Source organism: Alnus glutinosa, chromosome 9 (genome assembly GCF_958979055.1).
Source record: "Alnus glutinosa chromosome 9, dhAlnGlut1.1, whole genome shotgun sequence".
NCBI classification, from domain to species: Eukaryota; Viridiplantae; Streptophyta; class Magnoliopsida; order Fagales; family Betulaceae; genus Alnus; species Alnus glutinosa.
In genome coordinates this window covers 26698707-26718077 of record NC_084894.1, presented here as the reverse complement: position 1 = coordinate 26718077, position 19371 = coordinate 26698707, and the positions used below count along the sequence as shown (strand labels likewise).

Below are 19371 nucleotides of genomic sequence, written 5' to 3'. Positions count from 1 at the left end.
TTAAAACACGTTACGATTGTTAGTATAAAGTAGGCATGATAAATGAGTGTATAATCTTATGACGATCTTTAAGATTATGTTGTTTTATCTACATACTATTGTAAACTTTTAATGTGATGACAATTATAAATTGTTATTTGTTTTTTATGCTAATAAAAGTACGTGAATGTTTGCAGGAGATCGAAGAAACCTTAAGGCGGTTATATTTTATAATGATTTTGAAAAGTGTTTTTTGGTTTTTGTTTTAAAAAGTGTTTTGACGTAATATAAAATGGATTATTTTACCGTAGTGTTTTAAAAAAAAAAAAAAAAATACAAAACATGTTTATTTTGAAAAAACACAAGCATTTGTAAACTTAATTTTTTACAAAAGATGGTGGTTGTGTGGCCACCCTCAGTTGAGGCGAGGGGTGGCTACGTGGCCTGTAATGACCCACCCCCAATGACACAATATTGTCCGCTTTTTGGTTCCCCAAACTAGACTTCTCAGGAGGTCACCCAACCTTGGATTCCTCTCGCAGAAACACGCTTAACTGCGGAGTTCTGATAGTTTCATCGCCATCACAGCTTTAAAACACGTTGTGTCGTAAATGGTGCATTTATACATATAAGCACATCCTCATTCCCAGGCGATGTGGGACGTCACAATCACCCCCTCTTTGAACCCAACGTCCCCACTGGCGTCCCTCATTGGCTTGTGCACGCTCCCACCATCTCAGGCTGGGCAATGGCTCTGATATCATTTGTAACGACCCACACCCAATGACACAATATTGTCCGCTTTTTGGCTCCCCAAACTAGACTTCCCAGGATGTCACCCATCCTGGGATTGCTCTCGCAGAAGCACGCTTAACTGCGGAGTTCTGATAAGTTTATCGTCATCACGGCTTTAAAATGCATTGTGTCATAAATGGTGCATTCATACATATAAGCACATTCTCATTCCCAGACGATGTGGGACGTCACATGGTCATCGCCATCACGGCTTTAAAACACGTTGTGTCATAAACGGTGCATTTATACATATAAGCACATCCTCATTCCCAGGCGATGTGGGACGTCACAATCACCCCCTCTTTGGACCCAACGTCCCCACTGGCGTCCTTCATTGGCTTGTGCACGCTCCCACCATCTCAGGCTGGGCAATGGTTCTGATACCATTTGTAACGACCCACACCTAATGACACAATATTGTCCGCTTTTTGGCTCCCCAAACTAGACTTCCCAGGATGTCACCCATCCTGGGATTGCTCTCGCAGAAGCACGCTTAACTGCGGAGTTTTGATAAGTTTATCGTCATCACGACTTTAAAACGCGTTGTGTCATAAATGGTGCATTCATACATATAAGCACATTCTCATTCCCAGACGATGTGGGATGTCACATGGCCACTCTTAGCTTGTTGTGGTAACTGCACTGCCACCTTTAATTGGAGTGGCCGGGTGGTTACTACTCTCTTCCATTGGAGGCGGCTCTCTCTATTTTTCTTTTAAGTTGAGTTCCTTTATTTGAAAAACTAAGCATATGTTCTCTAAAAAGATTCTTCCAAGACGGTATTTAAGGTATTCTATATTTTAAATTATTTATTAATGATTTTGAGAGAGAAAATGTATTTTTGGTTTTGAAAATAGAAAACCATTACGAGATGAGGCCCACTTTCTAGGTGCTTTTCTTTCTTGACAGTTTCTCTCTTCTTTTTCTTCTATATTATTCAACTTTTTCATCCATATAATTTATTTTAAATAAATTAAAGTTAATTAACAGATATAAGCTTAGAAAAAAAAAAGTTAACAGATATAATAAGTAGATATACAGTTAACAATACTGATGAGAGATCTATATTAAAGTCATTACTAATAATATATCTTCTCTGTCTTTCTCTGGTACAAAGCAAGAGATTGCTTGTCTCAGGGTTGAGCTGTAAAGGAAGCAGGGAACATGTTGGGGAAAGGTGGGGCAGGTGCAGTAAACCCACCTTCATCAAGACATTCCATTTGAGAATTCAGATGGGAATGTTTAATGATCATCCTATTCTATGCCCAAGATGCTTGCCACCCAGGTTGCGAAAAGCAAGTCTCAAAAAGAGAAGAATAAAACTCCCACCATAATTCCATGTCATATATGCCCCTCAGCTTTCTTTGTCATTTCTCCCCTCATCTATGTAACCTTGACTCTAGTTGTAGACTTAGATAATTTTTTGACACGATCTGCAAATCAGATATAAATTCAACATGAAATTAATGAGTTTGAGTTGAAGAGTACGTTTGACTCGTTTAGTTAAATGGGTCGAGTTAAAATTGACTTATATAGTTTTATATTCATGTCTTGACACAATTCGAACCCGACACACTATATATTGCCACCATTCTAATGGTCCCTTTTTTTTTTTTTTTTTTTGGGATCAACAGGAATTAGTCCATAACCTCATAAAAATGCAGGACCCTCGGTGGTAAAATCAAATGAGGCAATGCTGGTACTAAATTCTGAACACCACCCCCACGTACAATTAATGATGTGGCAGTAACATCTTATTAGTGGCGGCACTGATGAGAACAGAATGAAATAAGAATACCATGTACATAATGCATGTAAACAGCATCGTGAAGTCCAATACATAGGTCTAATTTGTTTTAAACAAATTCAAATCGCATAAGAAGCCTTACAGATTTGAATCTGTCTCCCTTTCTGTCATGTAATGGAACTGCTCGGATGCCGCTTCTCAACTCTGATACAGGTAGACATGTCTGGCCTCCGAAGTCATTTTTCCCTGATGTGTCATACTCGGGAGCTTCAATCCTGAGAACAGCTAACTCGGGAACCCTCAGAGGGAATTCAAACTCCGCATTCCATTCTGGTAGCCAATCATCCTCAATTACTTGCGTGTGCTTCATAGGACCTTGATCAGCGGAGACTCCAGCAATTCCAATCTGCAGTGTAAACTGTTTTCTTAGTTACCACGTATATGTATTTTGCGTTCATGTTCCAAGAGCATCAAGACAGTCATATGATTGCCAGAGAGTGTCGACTCAAATGGTCAGTTTGTTTGGTTAATACTAAGAGATTGGTTATTTGAGTCCCCACTCAATCGATACACAGTTTTTAGTGGAGGAGTCATGTATCTGAGATTTACTTAATAGGGATCGGTCAAGAAAGTGAAAGGGGTTCCATATCATTAAAAAACAAAAGAAAAAAGGCAATCATCAGACAGTGATGCACACTGCACAATACTAGTTAATGTAAGAAGTTTATTATTTTGGCACTAAAAGCTGTTGGTATATTTTGATTTTAAACTTTTATCTCAAATGGTGCATTCATTTAGTACTAAAGAACTTATGATTGAATCTCCACAAGAGTAAAATTTTATTTTGTACAGATATTACCTATTTCTTTACAAGGAGAGGTTTTTTTTTTTTTTTTAATTTTTTTAAATCCTAACTTAAACCTTAGCCGTCTATTAAAGTTGTCTATATGTAGTATTTTCATTCAATCGGTTTAGACGAAAATTTTAAAACTCTATTTGCAAATCGCATGGAGAGATTTTTATTTTATTTTATTTCTTAAAAAATTTTATGAATGAGTAAGTCTTTGATTTATAAATGGAAAGTACAATGCACTCCAGCTCTTTTTAGCTAGAAAACTCAAGGAAACATACAAGTCTCCTAAACACTAATCTGTACAGTAAGATAATTCCCAACTATACACCACCTACGTACACAAGCCAATTTTCAACACCCTCTGGCTCTAACCTCCCTCCACACTGCTGTAACAGGAAAGTATCAATTACAAACCGGCACTATATCTAGAACCAACAAAATCCCATCGCACAAGACCATAAAGTTGGAAAACAATATCTGCATCAACATTCTGCAGCAAATAGATCCCCCCCTAATAATCTTCAGCAATCATCCAACCATTAGCCGGCCAGAGCAATCTCTAGCTAAAATACACCAGCCAACTCAAACCTTCACATATCTATCCTACTCAAACCCCTTACCAGAGAAGCACTTCACAAAATCCAGCAATCCATCCACACAAGTCTGATCAGCAACGCCATATTACTCAACACACAAGACCATAAAACTCAAGCAGCACAAGACCATAAAACTCAAGCAGTAGTCATGTAGCAATCATTCTAAAAACAAACAGAATACTGACATCCAACTGCATTTTGCAGCAAAACAACAACCATTTTATAGCAACTCAAAACAGCAACTGCATATTACTACCTCAGAACAACAAAGTTCCAACATAAGAACCAATTCAACAATCCTACTCAGATTAAGGCTTCAAAAATACTAAGATCCAAATCTCACTTGACACATAATTATTCATTTTCCCAGCTCCTTGAATCTTCCCTTAGACAAAACCCGTGTTCTGACTTCCCAGCTTATTTTCATCATAATTCTCTTCTCGGTCATCAATTTATTTCCATGTTTAATATTACATCTCTCCCTCCAACTGTTATAAACTGTAGCACTCAGCACCAATTTGCACAATACAACTTTTAAGTATTTTTCCTTCCATTTTCTAACACTCCACACTCAGCAATAGCATCCCATTCATAGGGAGGGTTATCTATTAAACACTTTCCCATATTTCCCTTCAAAAATCTTCTACAGAAATTGCAATAAAAAAACAAATGACTTCTTCCTTCAATACAACCCCTACAAAAGATACATAGGATATCATCCCCAAAACCCCATCTAAACAACCTTTCCACCGTGGATAGACTACCCCTAGCAGCAAGCCATAGAAGGAAAATTTGCCATTGGGAACCATACCAACCTCTACCAAATGACTGGATTTTGTTCTATACGAATTGTCATTGCCACAGGGTTTATGTTTTTAACTTAGGGCTGGCATAGCTAAGGTTTATTGTTTCAGGTGTTTAACAGTATCGGTCAATCTATTTAGCGACAATATCGACATAAGGGGAATCCTTCACCCTTTTTAAGTGTAATTTCATTTGATGTCTTTTTATAAATTGCTTTTACTACACTAGGAATGTATGTATATGTTATACGAATTGATATACTCACATGAATTTTTTTCACTAAAGAATTTTAAAGCAAAAAAGTTATTTTATGTCACTCAATCTTTTATGAATATAACGTTCCACTTTCAAGAATTTTTTAAATGAAAGATGTTCTATTTAAATAAAGGTTTCCATTTATGGAGATTTCTAAATATGGAAAGTATAGAGACGTAAAGCCCTCTTACGCATTGCCCTAAGACGTTCAAGATAAGTAAAGGAATGCGACAAGTTTTATAAGATGATGACACGTGTGGAGGATATAATTTTGGCCCCAAGAGAATTCCGAGAAGGCACAACACAGTACCGGTGTTGGGATGGAAGTGAAACCACTTAAGGACGTTCCGAGAAGGTGGGAATCCATCGATATGTTATGTTGCCACACTAAGTGCACATTGGTTAATTGGCATGCCAGCATGTCTGCGACCACAAGCACTCCCATAGTCATAAGGACCGTACAACCCTAATACATGGAGCGTAATAGTGTACATGGGTCCTATATCTAAGTTTTATAAAGAAAAGAAAGTGTCCAATATGGTTTCATGGAAAAAAAACCATTAGGCCAAAAGAACTTTTGATCAACTTACCCTGATAAAAAAGTCCGGTGGAGAATATTGATCAAAGTGTGTGTGGTGGAAATCTAAATGCCACCCTTCTCCCATATAGACTTTTACCTGTTTGTCACCATAAAGATAACCCAGATGAGCAAAGCTACTAAAACAAATGAAAGAAAGAAATATACAAAAAATGGTGAATTTAATCATTTAAATTAATATTTTAATACTGGATAAATGTTAATAAGGTTCGAATTCATGACTTTTACTATGATATCATGTTAAATCGTCAATTATCTTAAAAGTTCAAGCTAATAAAAAATAATAACCTTAATAAATTAAGTAAATTTTCTAACAAGTACGGCCTAAAACCTCACACCTTCAACGTTGTCTTAACCGGTGGCAGCACAAGAGGATTAAAGACCTCATTATCTGGATCTACATTCAACAAAAAGTCAGGTTTTTTCACATAACCGCAACCGCCATTGGCTCTGAACATTCCTTGCATAATCCAAAGGTACTTCCCATTTACCTGTCAAGGAAAAGTGGGAAAAAGATTAATTAGTACAGAGAGCACGGCCGGCAATCGTTCCAAAATCGAATTTATCCTTGGCTTCAAGAATTAAAAATTAATAGACGTTTATAAAAATTTTTACCGTATGACAAGCGATCTTAATTAATCATTCAGTACAGCACAGTAGCTAAAACTTAACCTGCATAATTGTTTTATGATATCATTTCTTCTAAAAAATTCATCTCTTTTCAGCTCAAAGGCACAAATTTACATGACTTAGATGACTATATGGTCTATATAATTCTCAATCAAGTTTCCTGCGCCAAGATGGTAATCGTGAGCAACTACCCTATCACGGAAAGCAAGTTCTGGTAAAAACTAGTGGCATTTAAACGGCTTATGCAGACATTTTCTGCATAATGTTAAGTGATTAATTTATATATGATACATATATATAACTCTTTCACACATGTATTTTGTTAGAACATCCAAGCCAAAAACTTAAGCTATATATATATATATATATTCCAGGAGTTGTTTTGCATACTTCTCATTTCTTTCATGAAACTACATGCAACACTCTATGTACATCAAGCAAGCACACGTCCTAACAAGCCACACCTGCATATTAAATGCAACCATTTGAGCTCCATGCATCCATCCCAGCATAGGATTGAAATTTGAAGAGTCCACGCGGAAACCATTAGGGTACACCCTCAGCAAGTTTTTTTGGGTAAACCTAGAGCAGAAAGCATATATCAGATACCATTATTATTACTGAGGTTAAGTTATGGTAATGAATCATGATTCATATATATCATTGACATGGTATAAAGTATTTATATTTTATAGGGGAAACTCAACTTACACCCTTAATTGAAGTGTCATTGTTGTTGCAATGTTAGCGTCAAAGTATCAAAAGTTGCAATGTGAGTATCTAATTTTTCAGCCCATTTCTGTTAAATCCTAACGAAGGTCCGAAGGATGCCAAAATGCACAAAATACCCCAGTTTTTTAAATTAAAACAAAAAGTTAATGTTTTTTACTTTTTTTTTTTTATTTTTTTTACTTTTTTTATTAAAGGGTAAATTCGTATTTATATAAATTTTTACAGGTGTATAAAAGACATTTCACCCATTTACGGTTTGATTTAACTATAAACCTTAACGGTAGGATTAAAATTAAAAGGGGCTGAAAAATGAGATATCGACATTGCAACTTTTGATAATTCAAGGTTAACATTGCAACAATGTATCATGACACTTCGGGGTAAGTGAAGTTTCATTTATTCTATACATACTCACAGCAGAGGGAGAGGGAGAGGGAGAGAGAGAGAGAGAGAGAGGAGCTTGTACAAGAACAATTTAGTTACCTTAGAATATCAGTTCCATGTGTTCTTGCATCATTTTCAAGCTTTTGTTCCCTCACGCTAAGACGTCTAACTTGATTCGGATTAGTTAGCCAGATATTTAATGCACCTTTCGACTTTCCTAAATGAATGGCAATTAAATCCCTATATCCAAGGGTAGCATTTTCCTTGTCTTCATCCTCATCATCCGGCTCAACCTGCTGCCAAGTGGGTAGGCGATGTTAGAATATAAATTAAATGATTAAATTCATTTATTCTTATCATCTTAAGCTTTTGGGATATAAGTGATGATTTAATAGAAGGTAATTAAATGGTTAACTCTTCTTGCTCTTATCATAGCTAGCAACACAATGTAATCTACTTCATTTGTTGCACCTTATCATGAGTGGCTCCAAGTTCCTTTTTAACATTTGTGTTCTGTGTTTCATCCTCTGCTGAATCTTTCTGCCTTTGTGGATCTTTTTCCATGCTACTCTGAACTCCAAGGTATTCCTTTGGTGGTTTAGTTGAAATCAAAATCTTTTTCTTCAATGATTCTGGTGAAGGGAATTCCTTTATGTATTCTGATTCAGCGCGATATAGCATGGCTCCAAATGTTTTAGTGACCATCTATGAGAAAATCATATTTTCTCGAGAAGTCAGTTTCTTTAAACAATATTAAGAATTAATGGTTAAAATCAATAGAAAAGTTAGACATTTTGCTCACCTTGGCTACTTTGGCTTGAAGAATTGCATTTAGGTGGTCTTCAAAAGTAATCACAACAGGGTATTCAGAAGCAGAAAATGCATTTTCCTTAATAGCTTTCAAACATTTGATGAGCTCCACCGGTCTAGTCAGAGTCCTACAGCTCTAAAGAAAATCCATCAATTGAAGTAGAACATACCTTTTGTTTATTTATTTATTTTTCTTCTTACTAAGATATTAACTCGTACATATAAGCCCCTTCTGTGCAGTTTTCTAGGTGATTCAGTAATAATAGTAAAGGTTAAATTTATCTTAATTTCAATTAAATATTTTACGTATTGAGCCTCACTTATTACGTGAGGAAGAGTGTTAGAATATTAATTAAACAAGTAAATTCACCATTTCCTATCGGTTTAAACTTTTGAATATTTTTAAGATGAATCACTATTGAATTTTAATACAACAATGATTTTAAAAGCCACATCACCTTTAAGGGATAAAAGGGGGACAAAGGTCTTACATATAGCATTACTCTATAATATATGATATGGTTCTATATTAAAATAATTACCTTTTAGAAGATTGATTGTAATCACATTGATGGTTGATCTCATGAAAGAACTATTAAAAAGTTTGAATTAAATTTAAATTGTAAGCCACTGCATCAATGGCACCTTTTCCAAATAGATGCAACTCAATAAGGAGATGCAACCCCTCAGAAGAGTTGTCTTTATCTCTTGCCAAGGGACACCTTCCATCAGGGATGGAATTAGGATATTTTTCATTAAGAGGGGTCAAAACGTTAATAAATTAAGGGCCAAGTCTAATTTTCATAAGTGCCAAACTTAATTTTTAGGTCAAAAAATATATAAACTTAACTATGTGTAAATTTTAATTTTTTTAGCTATATATAAATATTTTAATTATATATGAATTTCTAAGTATATAAAAGGGGGAGAGGTGCCATGGCCCTTATTGTCTCCCCTCTAATTCCGTCCCTGTCTCCCATAAAAACCTATTACCCATGGGAGATTTTACATGGTTGAGACTGCAATTACACTTTATAGTGTAATCACCCTCAACACAAGCTTAGAAAATGTGCACAAAGGATTGCTTAATGCCTTTGTGTTTGACTTGGCTGTCTTGCAGTGCAAAAAGGATACACGTATGATTCATCTATAAAAAAAGAAGAAAAAAAGAGGATACACGTATAATATTGAAGCAGAAATTAAGTAGGAGAAAGTCCACGTATCGCCTTTTTAAACTATCACTCAATTAATTGATAATGTCCTTTTAAACTTTCAATTAAGGTAATGTCCCCCTTTCCAAATTTACCAAAAGTTGCGAATGTCCCCAGTGAAAATAATACACTTAATAAAATAAAATAAAAAAGAAATTCTAAAAATTATTTAAAACAAAAAACCAGGAGTGCCCAAATTGGTTTTAAAAAAATTGTTTTTTATTTTTCTCAAATTTATAAGGGTATTTTTGTTTTATTGAAAAAAATGTTAAGATCATTTTTTGTCTTTTTGCTAGCAATAGGGAGACACTGAGAATTATTTGGTAGTTTGGAGGAAACATTGTCCAATTAAAAGTTGAGTAATGCTAATTAAGGATCATCTTTTTATCATTCTAAAATCACTGTTGTATCAAAATCTAATAGTGACTCATTCCAAATTAAATGATGATTTTAAAAGCCACATCATCTATGAAAGATAAAAAAAATAGTTTTGAACATTACTCTTAAAATTTCAGAAGGACATTATCAATTAAGTGGTACGTAGCTAGTTTGAGGGTATAAATGGACTTTTCTCAATTAAGTAATATTAAGCTACCCCTTCCCCAAGTTAAAGTTAGGCTAGGCCGGGCAGAAATGAAAATAATTAAACTTCATATATACCCTCCATGAAGAACTTCCACATCATCTTTCCTGGAGTTTGGCCACAAATCCAATTCGATAACTCTTACACCTCTTCGTAGTGCGTCTATAATGGGTTCCACACTGCTGTCACTGCTGACTTGATTCCCAGTTAAGTAGGAGTTATGGCCTGTGAATAGGAAGTAATGAGCAAGTGGAGCATTCATGTCTTGGTGCACCTGAATATATATGTACAAAACAGCTTCTTAGACATATATCTCTTTATCATGCTACCAAACTTTGGTAATTTAACGTCCTACCAACAAAATAATAATTAAAAAAACAGTTTGCATAAAAACAAACCGACAGATTGAATTTCACTTAATTTTTTTTTTTAAAAAATAACTTTTTTGAAATAACTCGTAATTTTTCACTTATACAAAGGAAGATTAATTATTGATATATGTTGGGGAAATATCTGTCCCCTCCAATCCGGTCAGACATGATATTAGACTTTACATGGAATATCATGCTTGACAGGGGTAAAACGGACATTTAGCATGCAGGGATATAAAAAGCAGTACAAAAAGTTATAGAGGCAGAATCAATTATTCTCTCAAACTCTCTCTCTCTCTCTGTCTCCCCTCTTCATATAAATATTAGACTGACTTGATCGTCGGAGGAGGCTCCGCCGGCCACCCCCCGGCGGGTCTTTGTTGTTTTGCAGGTCAACGCCTAGAAGAAGGGACGTCTCTGATTACACCACGTCACCCGGCTCAAAAATATCATCAACAATTGGCGCCGTCTGTGGGAACGACGTTGTTGCTCCTGCCAAAACGAGAATCTAGAATGGTGACTGGTGATCAGAACACCCTTTGTCAAAGGAGGGAGAGCGGATGGAGCAGATTTGGAGTTTTTTGTCCGACAGATCTGAACTTAAAGCAGTGTGTTTACACTCACGTTGTGGTTTTAGGAAAGCCTATCCTAGTATGGCTCTGTGACAGGTCTAAACTCAAGAGCAACGTATCTGTATTCGTATGTTGTGATGTTATGAAGATCTGAGCTGCTGTGGCCCCTTGTTAGCAACTGTGCCGGGAGCAGAGCCGACTCTCGCCAAGTATGAGGGTGTGTAGCAATGGGCTAGCAGATTTGGATTCGTCGGCATCAAGTTGGAGTCCGACCATCTAGTGCGGCTGATGTCTAGTTCCACATGTGTGAGGGAAAAAGTTCTCAGTATTAAATTCACTTTGTCTTGGAAGTGACCTTGTCAGGAGGAAAAGAGGCAAAGAGTTGGCCACGTCGTAGACTAAAGAAAAGTCATGAGTAAGGTGGGTTTTGCTTTGTTGGTATTTGTGTCATTTTCTGACAGCATCATTTATTAAGACTGAAAGGAGACAGATTATGAAGCAACGTTTCACCTCGGATATGATTCTGTAGCCAGTCATTGATTTACAAAATGGCCAGACTTGATGAGGACCTCGAGGTCGACGAGCCCCAGAGACATGGGCCCCGGGGTGAGCCCAGCCTTGGGTCCGCCAAAGTTAGTGAATCGTTCTTGCATTTTGGTCGACCGGTTCGGATTAAGAGAAGTGGAAAAGGATTTGTAATCAAAGGGCGGTCCCCACGTGTAATCATTCTGAAACACCAAACACGAGTACCATGCATGCAAAAAGGAAGTTACGCGCCTATGCTCGTCGACCTCTCTGCATGAGAGCTGAGCATCCCTGAAGGCTGCGTGACTTGAGCCATCTTCAGCCCAGATGAAGGCCGGTGCGTCAGCCTAGACGGAAGGGTAGCGGCCGACCGCAGGTTGCTTTTAAAAAGAAATCTTCAGCCAAAAGTGGGACCCTAGTACCGGTGGTACTTATCAGGTGCAAGACGATTTTGGGTCAGAGGTGATTTCCGGCACGGACCATGCGACAGGGGAATGTGCCGTTCGGATTGGTATTGATAACCTTTCAATGACTCAGTGCATATTGTTCTCGCGGAATGCATGTCCAGGGACACCTGAGCTCTACTGTAACTAATTGTCCGGTGGAGTGCCGGACGGTTTTTGGAGTCTATCACAGCTTACGTTTCTTGAAACTAGTTTCAAGCGAGCTTCCGACGTGTATAACGGGATTGAAGAAGCTATAGAAGCTTAGAATCCAGGAGAACTCATTCTCTGGGGAGATTCCGAGTTCGGTGGACTTGTAGACCGAATTGGCCGAGCTGAACCTGTCAAGAAACAAATTCTTCTGGAAGATTCCGCCGGAACTCAGTGGTTAGCCGGTGCTAACATATCTGGATCTCTCCGAAAACTCGCTTATTGGAGAACTTCCGGTAAAAATTACAGAGCTGGGTCTGAACGAATCCAACATCTCCGATAACAGACTGTGCGGTAAGGTACCTCCGGGTTCCTCAGATCCCGGTGGGAGGCCTACCTATAGATGTCCGGGCCGTGGAACCCGACCTGGTGTAAAAGTTTGGGCCATGCAGAGGAGGGTTGGTTTTAGACGTTAGACCGAATTTGATTTGAAGCACGTTGACAGCGGAGTGCTGAGTACGCAGAGAAACTCAGGTTTGAAGACCGAAGACAAGCTTCTAGGAGAGGTAGAGCTAGTAGGAGAAGAAGCTAAGCTTAATTCTAATACACTGAAGCAGCTGGAGGCCTAGCTCACCGTAAGTTGCGAGCTTCGCCGGAAGGCAGTGAAGCGAGACTTGTTGAAATGTAGCACCAAATGATACCGGGTCCGAACTTGTAGGTATTTCGATGTCCAGCCGAAGCTATCCCCGGGCAAGCTCGACCAGATCTTCAGCACATACCGGCTACGTGGTCAGATTAAGAAGTGAACGTGCATGGTAAGGATGGTTGTTGCTTTCCTGGTCAAGGAATCAAATTGTTTGGAAGCCCATGTCTGAATAAATGGGCCCACGACAACGAAATTCATGGTAGCCGGTGATGAAGGATCCTCGGACGAACATGTTTGAGGTCAGTTCCGGGATCATCCTCGGACGAACATGTCTGAGGCCAGTTCCGGGGTCATTTCCGGGGACCCTAAGCCTAATAAAAAGAAGAAAAAGGGGGCTATCTTCTACTGAAGAAGTGGCTTACTGCGGTCACTCTTGTAGCATTCGGCGATCCGAGGAGTGCAGTAACAGAGTTCAGGTAGGTACCTCGTTCGTAAAAGAAAAACAAAGCAGAACCAGAGTTCCAGATGATCCGAGATCATAAGACGTCCACGTAGACTTGCACATTACTGGATAGGGTATGAAGAAAGAAACCCCGGACTCTGTTTCAATTACTGCATTTCAAAAGGGAATTTGGGAGCATTTCTTAAGTGTTCGGAGAAGCTGGAGTCGACGTTGCTGGATCATGTTTCCTCGGAGTTTCTAGATACCTAAAGAGGATAATTTATTTAGTGCGAGAACTCACCCAGGGACCTCAACCAACTGGACTTCGGTTCAGTCCGAAGACATCAATAAACGTGACAAAATTGGCCAGGATAAGTCCAGGGAGCATTCACCAAGAGGTTGCTACTGATCGGGTTAATTACTGAGTCTGAGTAGCTTCAAGGTAGCCGAGTTCTAACGTAGACGCCATCCTTTCTTGGGTACCTGTCCTCTTCCAGAGGCACAGGGAGGCCTACAGGGAGCTGAGGGACGAAGTGAAAGAGGACCCACCTTTGGGCCATGCTTGGCCCGTCGATCCCGAGCTTGGTCTCAGTTGGGTTTGTGCTGTAGAGTGCACGAGCCAGAAAGTTAAAAGCAGCTTGATCACTGGCATCTTCGAAAGCGGCTTTTCCTTTGCTTGCAAGCCTGTTCTCAGGGCCCTCGAAGAGCTCCACATAGCGGGGATGGAACTCGGGTATGGCGTGGTCGCGGCGGGACTCGAGAAGGAAGAACAGAAGGCGCTTGAGCTTGCCGTGGCTCGGCTCTAACGGGTCGAGATATAAGAGGACTCGATAACTCCCGGCGAGCTCCGTGGATGGCATGTAACTCCCTGTAAAAAGGTCTTTCTTTTCGACGTTTGTGATGTCGAAAAGTACAGGAAAGCTCTTGCCGTTGAGTAAAACCATTACTCGTGGGTCGGAAGCTATGAAAGAACCAGGTGGCATGTTGGTTTTGAACACTGTTGACCGATGGAAGGGAACCCAAGTATGCCAAGATCCCATGGCATACGTGCACAAGTCATTTTAGAAGGTCGGTTGTCTTGGATACGAAGAAGTCAGGGATGCTAAAGAAAGTGAGTACTGTATGGTTGTCAGAAAGAGGTAAACGAGTCCGTGTCCGAGGACGCTCGACAGGCCCATTTCGGGAAGGAAGGCTTAGGACGTGTGAAGGGTCCCTCGAACCCCGACAAGATGCCCGTCATCCATCTAAGCTCACTTTTGAATTTCATTAAAAAGAAGAAATAGTTATGAAGCTACTTTTCATCCCGGACACATTTTATAGCAAGATAATGACCTATCAAAGTTCGGGCTTAAAGATTCCAATGGATGGGAAGCTATGCACACTATTCAAAGACCGGAAAGGCTGAGATAAGTTCCCTTTTCTCTTCTCATTTCATTTTATTAAATATTTAAAATTGAAATGGTCTCTCTGACGGTTAACAATGGCCAATGAATAATTGTGCCCTTGTATCCAGTGCTTCAAAACACAAATACAGAGAATTTTAATAATTTTGTAATTCCAGTAATAAGGGTTGGATATGCTCCTTTACAAATAGCCTAGAATTTACTTGCAAAAAATAAGGAACTATGGTAGCTCCAAACTTTGAGCAACAGAGGCTACTTCCATGGAACCGAATACAAGGAGCGGGTCTTTGAGCTCATGCTATTCTGTCTCCTGCTTGGATTTATTGATCTTTTTCTATAGCATTTTTGCAGGAGCCTTGTTTTTATTGCACAAATAAATAAAGCGAAAAGGAAAGCTCTTGAAGTTACATTCCGAGAGCACTGTTTGGGAGCGAGAACTGGATTAATTTTCGATGATATTTCTGAATTAGTTAAAATCCGAGGAGGTGACCTCGTTAAAAAACTATGGAAGAGGAGTAAGAACCTCGGTAAAAAATCAGGAACCCGCCCTTAACAGGGGATTACCGGGGGAATCGAGGAGGTGACCTCGTTAAAAAACTATGGAAGAGGAGTAAGAACCTCGGTAAAAAATCAGGAACCCGCCCTTAACAGGGGATTACCGGGGGAATCGAGGAGGTGACCTCGTTAAAAAACTATGGAAGAGGAGTAAGAACCTCGGTAAAAAATCAGGAACCCGCCCTTAACAGGGGATTACCGGGGGAATCGAGGAGGTGACCTCGTTAAAAAACTATGGAAGAGGAGTAAGAACCTCGGTAAAAAATCAGAAACCCGCCCTTAACAGGGGATTACCGGGGGAATCGAGGAGGTGACCTCGTTAAAAAACTATGGAAGAGGAGTAAGAACCTCGGTAAAAAATCAGGAACCCGCCCTTAACAGGGGATTACCGGGGGAATCGAGGAGGTGACCTCGTTAAAAAACTATGGAAGAGGAGTAAGAACCTCGGTAAAAAATCAGGAACCCGCCCTTAACAGGGGATTACCGGGGGAATCGAGGAGGTGACCTCGTTAAAAAACTATGGAAGAGGAGTAAGAACCTCGGTAAAAAATCAAGAACCCGCCCTTAACAGGGGATTACCGGGGGAATCGAGGAGGTGACCTCGTTAAAAAACAAAGGATTAATTTTTACAGGCTCTTGTTGCCACACAAGCTGTTCGGGCCTGTGTTCCCAAGACAAATCACTCCGGCCAGCTTTCCTTAGACCGGAGTGCTTTGGGGGGGTAAGAGCTTGGAAGATTGATTTGAAGATTAGTTGTCAAATATTTGATATGTAAAATCCCGTTAACATTTCTGATGACATTTTCGATAACTTCCGGATAAGATTAAAGGAAGAGGAGTAATAACCTCGTTAAAAAATCGGGAGAGGAGTAATAACCTCGTTAAAAAATCGGGAGAGGAGTAATAACCTCGTAAAAAGTCCAATTTTGGACAAAGAACCACCCCTCTTGGTAGAGGACAGGGGGGTGATGAGGAAAGTCCGATCTCGGACAATGGACCACCCCCCTCGGTAGAGGACAGGGGGGTGATGAAAAAAGTCCAATCTCGGACAATGGATCTCCCCTCCTGGTAGAGGACCAGGGAGGTGAGGAGAAAAGTCCAATTTTGGACAAAGGACCACCCCTCTTGGTAGAGGACAGGGGGGTGATGAAAAAGTCCGATCTCGGACAATGGACCACCCCCCTCGGTAGAGGACAGGGGGGTGATGAAAAAAGTCCAATCTCGGACAAAGGATCTCCCCTCCTGGTAGAGGACCAGGGAGGTGAGGAGAAAAGTCCAATTTTGGACAAAGAGCCACCCCCCTGGGTAGAGGACAGGGGGGTGATGAGGAAAGATTAAAGGAAGAGGAGTAATAACCTCGTTAAAAAATCGGGAGAGGAGTAATAACCTCGTTAAAAAATCGGGAGAGGAGTAATAACCTCGTTAAAAAATCGGGAGAGGAGTAATAACCTCGTAAAAAGTCCAATTTTGGACAAAGAACCACCCCTCTTGGTAGAGGACAGGGGGGTGATGAGGAAAGTCCGATCTCGGACAATGGACCACCCCCCTCGATAGAGGACAGGGGGGTGATGAAAAAAGTCCAATCTCGGACAATGGATCTCCCCTCCTGGTAGAGGACCAGGGAGGTGAGGAGAAAAGTCCAATTTTGGACAAAGGACCACCCCTCTTGGTAGAGGACAGGGGGGTGATGAAAAAGTCCGATCTCGGACAATGGACCACCCCCCTCGGTAGAGGACAGGGGGGTGATGAAAAAAGTCCAATCTCGGACAAAGGATCTCCCCTCCTGGTAGAGGACCAGGGAGGTGAGGAGAAAAGTCCAATTTTGGACAAAGAGCCACCCCCCTGGGTAGAGGACAGGGGGGTGATGAGGAAAGTCCGATCTCGGACAATGGACCACCCCTCTCGGTAGAGGACAGAGGGGTGATGAGAAAAGTCCGATCTCGGACAAAGGATCTCCCCTCCTGGTAGAGGACCAGGGAGGTGAGGAGAAAAGTCCAATTTTGGACAAAGAGCCACCCCCCTGGGTAGAGGACAGGGGGGTGATGAGGAAAGTCCGATCTCGGACAATGGACCACCCCCCTCGGTAGAGGACAGGGGGGGTGATGAAAAGAGTCCGATCTCGGACAAAGGATCTCCCCTCCTGGTAGAGGACCAGGGAGGTGAGGAGAAAAGTCCAATTTTGGACAAAGAACCACCCCTCTCGGTAGAGGACAGAGGGGTGATGAGAAAAGTCCGATCTCGGACAATGGATCTCCCCTCCTGGTAGAGGACCAGGGAGGTGATGAGAAATGTCCAATGTCTTGGACATGGGGTGATGGCAGCCGGAGTTGACACTGGTTAATTTGCCGATATTAAAGACAGAAATAATTATGGCAGCTCGTCTGTCATCGGGAGCTATCCATGCTTGGGGTTATATCAAGGACGAGAAATTTCCAGTCTAACGACTCGGAAGTCGAATGGGGAAATTGGGGTGATTACCTCTTCTTTGAAGAAATGGAAAGGGCAACTGCGCCTCTAGCAGTCCCCGAACTTCAGGCGTGCCGGTTAACGGGCATCCATCTACCAAAAGAAATTAATAGTCCGACGAAAGGTTTCCGACTTTTGGGAACGGTGGATACGTTAAAATGCCGTCGGAACCATTGTCCAGGGAAGCATAATGCTAATGCCTGGCATGATGTTGTGCGGGCATAATTTTACGATTTATGAGACATCCATTTCGGTGGTCATCCGAGGAAATTATTAGAGATTAATTTGGAATTCACGTCGTAAGTGCGTAACTTTTGTCAAAGAAGAAGATTTTATTAGATGTACTCAGAAGGCACACGTACATGAAGACGAAGAGAATAGACAACCCTGAAAGAATATTATGCGAGGTAGTCATTTGATTACAAGTAATCCTAATACAACGAAGAGGAATTGCCCGAGAATCTTGAAGGGATCATCCGCGCAAATTCCAGGCACGGCTTGAACAGTTGGGCTCCCATGAGCTGTTTGGGAAAAATTTGGGTGCTGCACAGTTCCTGTAGGCTGGACAGGAACAGGTTGGCGTAAAGCCGGGGTCGCACACCCTTGTCTGTCTAAAGCCGGAGATCACACATTCAGTAAAACCGTCGTGGAGAGTGAATACTACATGGCCATCCATGACGAATTGGTGAATATGCCCAGTCATGAGAACCGCACCAGGAATAAAAAGAAAGGAAGATCTACTCAAATGGGCACTCTCAAGGCCAATGACATTCCAGCGAAGGAAAGTGCGAATATATAGAAAAACAATAGTGATCATTGCATGCACGATTTACGGGGTGTTAGGTACGCCTAACTGATGGTGAATTTATGACGGAGATAAATTCTCAATTGCCTGCCATAAATGGCTTGGAGCCGCGTAGTGCGGCAGTAGAGGAAACGCTTGAGTTTTCCCGGGGTCCGAGGAGAGCACTACGTGGATTGGATGAAGAATGGCCGGTGGGATTGGTCGGATAATAGAGGCTCCATTGGGTAAATTCTCTCTACCTTTATAATAAAGATAGGAGAATTGGGGGGTAATTGTTGGGGAAATATCTGTCCCCTCCAATCCGGTCAGACATGATATTAGACTTTACATGGAATATCATGCTTGACAGGGGTAAAACGGACATTTAGCATGCAGAGATATAAAAAGCAGTACAAAAAGTTATAGAGGCAGAATCAATTATTCTCTCAAACTCTCTCTCTCTCTGTCTCCCCTCTTCATATAAATATTAGACTGACTTGATCGTCGGAGGAGGCTCCGCCGGCCACCCCCGGCGGGTCTTTGTTGTTTTGCAGGTCAACGCCTAGAAGAAGGGACGTCTCTGATTACACCACGTCACCCGGCTCAAAAATATCATCAACAATATATAAGTAGATAAAGATTAATTACCCCATGAGGATGGAGAGGGAAATTAAGATCGCCAAGAAGATATCGGAAGAAAGCTTCGAGATGGAGGCCCTTCCGCTGGAAGATGTTGAGATGCTTGAGGCTGTTGAAGATGGCCTGAGCATGGTCCTTGCTAGCGTTGTGATCTCCTTGAACCTGAATCAGGAACTCTTGCAATTTATCAATGGTCATGATGCCATTCTCCGAGTACTGTTCAAATACTTTCTTTACATCTTCCGGAGGTTCAACCGCCCTGAGCTTGAATATTCTCCTGAAACAGAAGCAGACCTTGTAGTGCTGCTTAGACATTTTTTTAATTGTGTATAGGCACCAGAACAGAAGGATTGAAGCTTGAATAATGGGATGGGGGAGGGAGAGTGATTGAAGTGTCCG

The 19371-nt window shown here is 40.7% G+C and overlaps 1 protein-coding gene across 2 annotated transcripts; it reads right to left on the bottom strand.

Moving 5' to 3' along the window:
* Positions 1 to 2471: 2471 nt before the first annotated feature.
* On the bottom strand, positions 2472 to 19371 carry LOC133878667 (phosphoinositide phospholipase C 2-like). 2 transcript variants are annotated; one of them, XM_062317249.1, is made up of 9 exons: positions 18982 to 19371; positions 10055 to 10251; positions 8176 to 8311; positions 7845 to 8078; positions 7473 to 7669; positions 6722 to 6839; positions 5966 to 6118; positions 5620 to 5706; positions 2472 to 2927 (listed from the first exon to the last, which is right to left on the bottom strand). In XM_062317249.1, the coding sequence occupies exons 1-9, from the start codon at positions 19285 to 19287 to the stop codon at positions 2631 to 2633; spliced, it is 1725 nt and encodes a 574-aa protein (XP_062173233.1). In that variant the 5' UTR covers positions 19288 to 19371; the 3' UTR covers positions 2472 to 2630. The 2 variants fall into 2 exon arrangements, with proteins under 2 accessions (XP_062173233.1, XP_062173234.1); XM_062317250.1 differs by having other exon boundaries at positions 7473 to 7666.